Raw genomic sequence first — 8,096 nt, forward strand, 5'->3', positions numbered from 1 at the left:
CCACTCCCTTCTCATTCCACCCCCACCCTCAAACTCACAGATTATCGTAAGAAGAACCGGCAGCTCTCATAAAATAAGGCACATGATTCAACAAGAACACGCTTTGCCAGTGGTTACCAAGCGTCTTCGCTACGGGCGACGCATCAACACAATCACCTTGTTTCCCCATCAAACCCCTTGCCTTGACTACCATAAAAAGGCCTACCTTATCCTATTCCCACCACCCATCTTTTTAATCTAACCTTCCGAACAGGCACAGGGCCACTAGTTAGCAAACTAACCCAACCCACCCACGCCACAACCTTACACACAAAATGGTGGGCATAGGCTTCCTCGAAACCATCTGCTGCTTGCGGCCCCTTCCCGATCCCCCGAAGAAGCGGAAGAGCAAGAAGAGCAAAAGTAAGAAAAAGAGAGAATCCCACCATCAATCAAGCAAAAGCAAGGGAAAGGACAAGGCGACCGTGGATAATACGGATCGGGTGGAGTACTGGGTGGACAGTCAAACAATGATAACGGAGAGGGCTAACCGTGACAAGCAGCGGTATGCCGAAGACGAGGAGCTGGAGGCGAGGTTGAACAATTTACCACATGCTGAAAGCTCGAGGCGCGCGGGACCCTCCGGTTGGTAGGGTGTATGGGATGATATATCCTTGTTATCGTGCTTTGTTGCGGTCTTCGTCGAGTGACAGGCCCAATAAGAGGGTGTAAATCAAACTAGCCATACTATTAACCTACTGGCCACTGTTCTGTTTCCCAGCCATGGGAAAAATGGTAGGTCAGTATGTTCAACGATATACTACCTCGTGCCCACTAACGGTCTGGATATGTCCTCCCTTCCTCGAGCCATCAAACGGTAAACATCTCCTCTCGACCCGACCCGCTCCTCAAAAGATTAGAAAATGACCAGTGAAGACAGCTGATGAATATCTACCCTTTGATTCTTGGCCACTCCTAAGCGCAGAAAAATTATTTGTCCATTCCACTTTCCTGATCTCATTCGGACGGCAAAAGTCGAAAGAGAATAAAGATTCTAACAAAGCGTCAGCCGCCGTACCGAAGGACTTTGTATCGCGTGTCCCGTAGGGCCATCTCAAGACAGAACAAAAGCCGCTTCCACTGTCCTGTGGCAAAACCAGGCAGAGCAGTGACACCAAACAACCCCAAATCGCATCCTTTGACACCAACATGTTCCCAAATATAACCAGAACTGAACAGTCACATGTTTATACATTAACGTAACCGTCCGCTTCACACTGGGTACATTCCCATCCACCACCTCCCTCCTCATTGCCCAACGTCCACCACCATTATAAGAACCCCTCCAACACTCCAGTCCAGAAGCCCTAACAACTCCCCAACCAACTCAGCAACACCCCCCAACACCAGCACAACCAACCAACCAACAAAACCAAAACCCAACAAACCTCAACCCCAAAACATCAAACACCATGGGTGCCGTCCTCTGCGGCGTCTCGTCCTCCGAAGAGAGGAGGAGCTCCTCTCACCGGAGCGGCGGCGGCGGCGGTGGTCGTCGTGGTGGCAACAACAGCCGGTTTGCAGACCTAGACGACAGACAGTCCCGCCGCTCGGCTCCCCGGAGGTGGGAGCGTGGGAATATTGCGAGGAACTATGCGAGGCTGGATGATAGGACGATCGGCGAACGTAGTAGAGGGTTAGTTGCTGTGGTGTGTTCGGGGATGGGTTGAGGGTGGCTTTGTTATGGGTTAGGGTCTGTGTGGGGGAGGGAGGGTAGGTTATGGGCAGGACCGGCGAGATTCTCTTCTCTTCCTAAGTCCTGAGGTGGTATGGGTGGGAGAGGGAATGGCGTGAAGAGAGAGAGTGGATAAAGAATATATTCATTCTTCTCTGGGTCTGAATATAACTCCATGGACCAAACCTGGGAGAAGCGAATTCCAAGCTGTAAATATTCTGCCAACATTGATAACAAGATGGACAAATAGATCCCTACTTTTGTGTTAGTTGACCCCATACTTTCTCAACCCCTTTGTGCCTGGAGGAACTCCAGGTTCCTTAAGTCAAAAAACGGTGTCATTTCTAACCTGTACTGTCAACTTCTCACTGTAGAATTTTGGCTTTTTTCTCCTTTTCGACTTCTCTCGATGGCATCTCGATGTCTGGCGTCATCTGCATTCTGCTTCCTTGAATCAGCATCTCGCAGTTGGTCTTGGCGGTGGTAGTGCACGGACCATTTGATGCTTTGACACCTGGCCAATCGGATCGCCGAGAAAAGCCGCTAACCCGCACTTGGCATCAGGGCCATTCCTGGAACCACGACTACAGAGAACAACGTCAACATTGCCAAGATTGCCTGGCTCAGCAGGAAGGATACAAGCAAGGCCTACGGCTCGATAGTCGTTTACGTGACGAAGGGTAGCGAAGCAAATTGCTTCTTTGACGCACAAAATACACGGAACCTATCAGCTCTTTGAGATTACGCCACAGAGGTTAATCTTTACGGGATCTGATTACTGAAGCCCCTAGATGACGATATAGCTTACTGGAGACTCAAGAATGCGGCGTCATACATCGGCGATGAGGTCAAACCGGTGCTAGAGGCCACCTTTTTTACACCGCGGTGCTCCATTCTCCCAATCCAAGGAACTCGATACGTTCTTTCCATCCCGATTTTCTGACCTAAACTACAATCATCTCCTGATGCTGTTTATAATTCCATTGAAGTCAAGATGGCTTCTTCTTCCGCCTTTAACAATTACATCGTTGACTCCGCTATGGGGCCTACCTGCAGCCGGCAAGTTCCTCCAGGCTCCTTTGGCGTGCCCGCTGCGCGCGGGCACGGTCACTCCTGTCGATGGGCTGTGCCAAGCCCGGCTTTCCTCCGATAAGGTTGTATTATTTCCAAAACCTGCATCAAGGCACGATGGCTGAGTGGTCTAAAGCGTGAGACTCGAAATCTCATCTCTTCGGAGGCGTCGGTTCAAATCCGGCTCGTGTCGACTTTTGTCCTACTCACAACACACAATGTGTGGAACAATGTTTTTTACACCATACCCACTCCTAATTAAAGTGGACGAATGAATCGTTTCTCATACCAGGTTTCTTTTCTAACGTTCGTCTTCCTCTTTTTCGACTATATTATGCTTCTGTTTCTTCTCTTGCCTCACTCTTTTTAGCAAATTAGTGAAATTACAACCAGCATCTTGCATGGTCAGCAGGGCAGCATGGTGAGGTAGGTAGTTATATTCGGCTCCAGGGGACTGAGTATTTATGAGACACTGCAAAACAGGGTAGTGGTAGTCATGGTAGGTATCATGCACTATTTTTAAGACGCTTGTGGAAATCCAGGCACATAGCCATTGTCTCCCAACGCTCGCAAGTTGAAACACACCCTCTACGTCGCCTTCCGGTCCCAAGCCCCAAGTTCCATCACAAACCTCACCAGTCCAGTCACCCCCCCCAAATCACCCCCTTCCCCCCCCGCTCCCCCTTCACTACTCACTGACACTGCGAGTAGTAGTCATTCGACACGCGACACGCGCCCTGCGAGCAGCACTTGGCGCCCGTCCAGCCCAACCCGCCGCACTGGCCCCACAGCGCCGCGCAGTTGGCACCGTTTGTGGGCTGCGACCCGCCCGCGCTGGTCGTCGCGGGGGCGCCACCGCCGCCGCCGGAGGAGGACCCGCTCAAGAAGGCAATCAGCTTCGGCCCGACCGCCTGCGCGATGAACTTGTCGCCCTGGTCGTTGGGGTGCACGCCGTCGCCCCGCAGCATGTTGTTGGTGAAGCCCGCTGCCCGCGAGCAGTCGGCGATCACGATGGGGGATTGCGTGGTGGTGTGCGAGGACACCCAGCCGGGGATCGCGGTGTTGACCGCTTCGACGGTCGCGTCGCTCCAGGAGGTGGGGATGAGTTTGTCAATCTGCATCATTGTCATTCAGGTTAGATTTCTATTGGTGTGGGGAGGGGAGGGGGGTGCAGGCTGGGGAGTACTGACAATGACTTTGACGTTGGGGTTGGCGGCGCGCATGGCGTTCAGCATGGTGGTGTACGAGTCGATGATGGACTGGGCGTTGCGCTTGCCGATGTTGACGTCGTTGGTGCCGAGCATGAACTGCACAATGTCGGGCTTGGTGTTCTGCACCCAGCCGACGATGTTGTTGCGCGCAATGTCGTACGCCTGCCACCCCGAGTGGCCTTCGTGGTTGGCGTCGAATCCGGACGGCTTCTGGCACGACCCCTGGATCGAGTTCATGCTGCCGACGAAGTCGACGTTGCCCGCCAGCCCGGCCGCCGTGAGCTGGTCCCACACCATCGGCCGCCAGCAGGTGATCTCCGTGATGGAGTCACCGAGCAGCACTGTTTTTGACCAGGTTAACTTGAGGTTCTTCATCGTAACGCGATGCACCGCGCGCCGTGGGTGAGGGTGCTACTTACTGACTTTGACCTTCTGGCCATACGCCGTGGCCGCAAGGCCGGCAGCGAGGGTAAAACCGGTGAAGCGCATGTTCACGATCACGAAGAGATCAGGTAGGTATAGTCCGTGGTCCCAGAAATCACAAACAGCCGTGCCCGCCCGACCGGGACCAAGAGCTTCAACGCCGCCATTTTATGTCCTGCTTCAATGCTAGCGGGAGGTGGTCACCGTTCCGAGGTTGCCAAATCTACGTTAGTACCTGGGCTCGGTAGCGTACTCGTGTCGTACCCGGCTAATTACAAGGCATGTTCCGTCGCCTCGGCCCACCGCGTCTTCCAGAACCAGCAGCCAAGGAGAATATTGGCCTGTCGTTTCAGAGAAGGCGGGGTTGGCTAGCGGAGGCATCCTGGACGTACGGAAGTTAAGAATCGCTTTGGAACTGGTGGATAATATCCATAGCCGTAACATTTGAGGGTATCCGACAGCATGGCTACGCGCGCCAATAGGGTTGATACCAAAAAGACCAGGGGAGAGCCTCGCTCTATTTATACCAGGGACGCACGAGGACAGAGTTACAGGTATACAGGTTTCGGCAAAAGTGCTAGACCAGATTCGGAAGGGTCCTTTTTACCGGAGAACCGGGGAGTCAAACGACAGCATGCTGAAGAACATGAATTGTGTACGTACCTATCTAGGTATGTTAATAGCACTTACAAAGCTACCGGTCCAGTCACTGACAATCCACCACCATCCCCTCTCCGGCCTCTCCTTTTACGGATCTGTCCTCGACGTCATCATGTCCTCATATCCTTTCTGCCTGTAATTGCGATCATAAGCGTAGATGCCTACACCGATGAAGAAAGCAAGGGCAGCAAAAATGAACAGGGCAGACATAACGCACAACGCCCAGAAGATGTTGCACCGGGTCCCCATGATCCCTGGGACGCATGCTGCGTAGTTCAACTCTCTAAAATGGCCAAAGATATCCGTGACCTGTGGAGTCGGGGTCGCAGTCGGGGTTGTGGACGACATCGTGACATGAGTAACGGGGGGTTCTGTAGTTGGTGCCTGACTGGTACCTTTCATTCTCTAACCCAACAGGCAGTTGTTGTGTCTTTTATACTCCCATATTGGCAAAGAACAGGTAAATTAAAATCAATTAACGGAAGAAAGCAGATGATACGTATATTTTCATTGACCAAACAGTTCCATTAGTGTCTAGGTAGTTACCTGGGTAGGTACCCGGCCATTAAATGTTCAGCACACGGTACACTTTCCTCTATCCAAGTTCCATTGTCCACCGGATCGACAGAATATTCATTGGTCGTTAACGTTGGTTGTTCTATTGTTAGGTCCAAGTTGAGTGGGAAAAAAAGAAAAAAGAAAAGAAAGACAAGTAACCAGTCTATTTCACGATACGGCCCCTTTGTTTGCGGGCGAGCTCTTATACCCTGTGGTTCTGACCACCCCTTAACCACCAAGCCATTGGGGCGGTCGGTGATATTGGGCAGTCGCAACTCGTCTCCAAAGAGGATTTTCAATGCATTTTCTTTTTTTCTTTTAGTCTTCTTTTCCGCTTTGTTATCTCATCTCCGTACCGCCATCGATGACGGGTTACCTTAGGTAGGTAGTATGTCTTGAGTCCCACCGTAGTCAACCACTCAATAGGTACTTTGCAGAAGCACTTCGTGGTACACCTCACCAGATCTAGGGCGCTTCTCGGGCTCCCAGGCCAGCATCTTGCGCAACAGTGTCGCCATGCTTCCAGCCTTTCTAGGTTCGACCTCCCCCAGCTGATCTTGCAACCTCTTTGCCGGCTGTTTTTTGTCGAACCACTCCTCAAGACCCTTGTCGCATATCGTTTGCGGGGGAACACCGATTTTATACTTGCTCCATTGGTACTTCCCAGCCCAGCTGTCAGGTATCGGCCCCAAAAGTCTTGTCATCTCCCGAAGCGGATGATCGTAGCCGTTACCGAGTAGGAAGGGAAAATTTCGCGTTTGGACCAAGAACAAGAGGCACGCAAGCTGCCAAATGTCGCTTTCCCGAGAGGTTAGGTGCCCAAATAGCAGCTCCGGAGGTAACATAGCGGTCGGGCGCTGCTGAAGTGGTGACCGCGGCATGGGTTGAGTGAATGCTCTTCCGAAGCTGATGATGGTGACTTTTTTGAGAGAGTCAAAATCGAGGTTTTGAAAGCTTGCCGTTTCGATAACGCAACGGGGAGCGTGCTTTGAGACGGGGCTACCGTCGACTCGTCTGATTGTGTGGCTCACGACACCAGGAAGCATACCACGGAGGGATGCCTCGGAGATATTTTCAATCCTGGGTATTGTAAACCTCACGTTGAGGGGGTTTAAATCTGTACTCTTTGTCAGTGATATGAAACAAGTTAAAGCGTAATGACAGCTTCTTAAACTTACCAGTGTGGCAAATGTCAAACGCATGAATGTAGTTGACGGCATGGGCCAGCTGTTCACACACACTTTGGCGTGTGTCACAGCTCATCGCTTCCAAGACTCGTTTATCACAGAGACTTGGGCCCAATAACGGTAAGACGATGCAGCAGTGGTCGCCGTTAGCACTGCTGACAACGAACGAGTCCTGAATGTGGATGAGCCCTGGATGACTCTCTTTGCGTCGCTGTTCTAGGGACCAAAGTGTTCTCAACTCAGGGTACGTTTCCGGGGTGCTGAGGTCGGCGCGCAAGATCTTGAGAGCATGGAAAGAAACCTTGCTGGTCTTGTCGTCGTTTTCATGCTCTCGTTTTACTAGCCAGACAGTCGAAGAACGGCCAAACCCAAGCTTGTGGATAACAGTGTAGAGATTCGAGCCATCGCGGATTTGGCGACCAATATCCATGGGGTAATACCCTCCAGGGAGGTAGCCCTCGGGGCTTTCGGCGTCAATAGGACCTAGATCTTTGTAGACTGGGCCAGGTTCCCAAGAGTCAGCCTTAAGAGTGGCCATTGTAGAATCGTCCATGGCTGTGTTGGTGTAGAAGTCGACGCTTGACGGGAAACCCAAAGATGGACGTCTGTTTGTTTTCCAGGCGTGTTGGGTACATATACCTGCCTTCCCAGGTCCATGCCATCACAAACCTTGCTGTATTGTACGAGGAGCCGCCAATTTCTGTTTACCCTTTGTGTTGGCTGTCCGCATTGTCCTTAGTGACACAGCCATGTGGCGTGGCAGATGTTCTTTATGCTTAGGTGGTTTCCATCCGAGTCCACAACAACTTGTCTACCTGGGTCACGAGTCCAACGATGGCATGGCGACCACGCGTTGTTCAGAAGGCACCCCGACTATTCACTTCCCTCCCTCCACCTCATACCCATAATGCCACCCCTCGCCCTCCAAGTCCCTCCTCACCTTATACTCCCTCTCAATCGCCACCACCCCCTCAAATCCACCTCCACCACCCGCATCCCCTTCCCAATTCCTCTCCAACCCCTCCCCTCCAACCCTCCCCACCACCGGCACCACCACCTGACTCAGCCCCGGCGCATTACAATACACCACCACGCACTCATTCTCAAACGCCCTCGCCACGAGCACGCTGTTGATAGCAGCCCTTCACAATCCGGGTTCAGGCGCAGCCGCGTCGCGTCCAGGTCGCTCGTGTCGCACACCTAGAAGGACGGGATCACGATCAGCTCGGCGGCGTTCGCTCACGATTGTCTCGTAAGGGCTTCAGGGGAAGG

General features: G+C 52.4%; 5 protein-coding genes and 1 non-coding gene across 6 annotated transcripts in view; 3 read left to right on the top strand and 3 right to left on the bottom strand.

Annotated features, from left to right (window-relative positions):
* Positions 1–314: 314 nt before the first annotated feature.
* Positions 315–632, top strand: CHGG_09277 (uncharacterized protein; the record flags this gene model as incomplete). Its single annotated transcript, XM_001227203.1, has 1 exon — positions 315–632. The coding sequence occupies one exon, from the start codon at positions 315–317 to the stop codon at positions 630–632; it is 318 nt and encodes a 105-aa protein (XP_001227204.1).
* An 819-nt stretch (positions 633–1,451) lies between these two features.
* Positions 1,452–2,867, top strand: CHGG_09278 (uncharacterized protein; the record flags this gene model as incomplete). Its single annotated transcript, XM_001227204.1, has 3 exons — positions 1,452–1,675; positions 2,279–2,394; positions 2,704–2,867. The coding sequence occupies 3 exons, from the start codon at positions 1,452–1,454 to the stop codon at positions 2,865–2,867; spliced, it is 504 nt and encodes a 167-aa protein (XP_001227205.1).
* A 29-nt stretch (positions 2,868–2,896) lies between these two features.
* CHGG_11400 lies at positions 2,897–2,978 on the top strand. Its single transcript has one exon. It is a non-coding gene; the product is annotated as a tRNA-Ser (tRNA).
* Positions 2,979–3,247: 269 nt separating this feature from the next.
* On the bottom strand, positions 3,248–4,485 carry CHGG_09279 (uncharacterized protein; the record flags this gene model as incomplete). Its single annotated transcript, XM_001227205.1, has 4 exons — positions 3,248–3,257; positions 3,482–3,900; positions 3,976–4,337; positions 4,416–4,485. The coding sequence occupies 4 exons, from the start codon at positions 4,483–4,485 to the stop codon at positions 3,248–3,250; spliced, it is 861 nt and encodes a 286-aa protein (XP_001227206.1).
* Positions 4,486–5,166: 681 nt separating this feature from the next.
* CHGG_09280 (uncharacterized protein) lies at positions 5,167–5,427 on the bottom strand (the record flags this gene model as incomplete). Its single annotated transcript, XM_001227206.1, has 2 exons — positions 5,167–5,212; positions 5,297–5,427. The coding sequence occupies 2 exons, from the start codon at positions 5,425–5,427 to the stop codon at positions 5,167–5,169; spliced, it is 177 nt and encodes a 58-aa protein (XP_001227207.1).
* A 629-nt stretch (positions 5,428–6,056) lies between these two features.
* CHGG_09281 (uncharacterized protein) overlaps positions 6,057–8,096 on the bottom strand; it is a gene marked incomplete at both ends in the record, with an annotated part of 2,646 nt that continues 606 nt past the window's right edge. The window contains 4 exons of the mRNA XM_001227207.1: positions 6,057–6,761; positions 6,877–7,379; positions 7,494–7,524; positions 7,765–7,966. Of these exons, the coding sequence (XP_001227208.1) occupies positions 6,057–6,761; positions 6,877–7,379; positions 7,494–7,524; positions 7,765–7,966 (1,441 nt within the window). The remainder of the gene's footprint in view (positions 6,762–6,876; positions 7,380–7,493; positions 7,525–7,764; positions 7,967–8,096) is intronic.

The sequence above is a fragment of the Chaetomium globosum genome, genomic scaffold (genome assembly GCF_000143365.1).
Source record: "Chaetomium globosum CBS 148.51 scaffold_6 genomic scaffold, whole genome shotgun sequence".
Classification (NCBI taxonomy): domain Eukaryota; kingdom Fungi; phylum Ascomycota; class Sordariomycetes; order Sordariales; family Chaetomiaceae; genus Chaetomium; species Chaetomium globosum.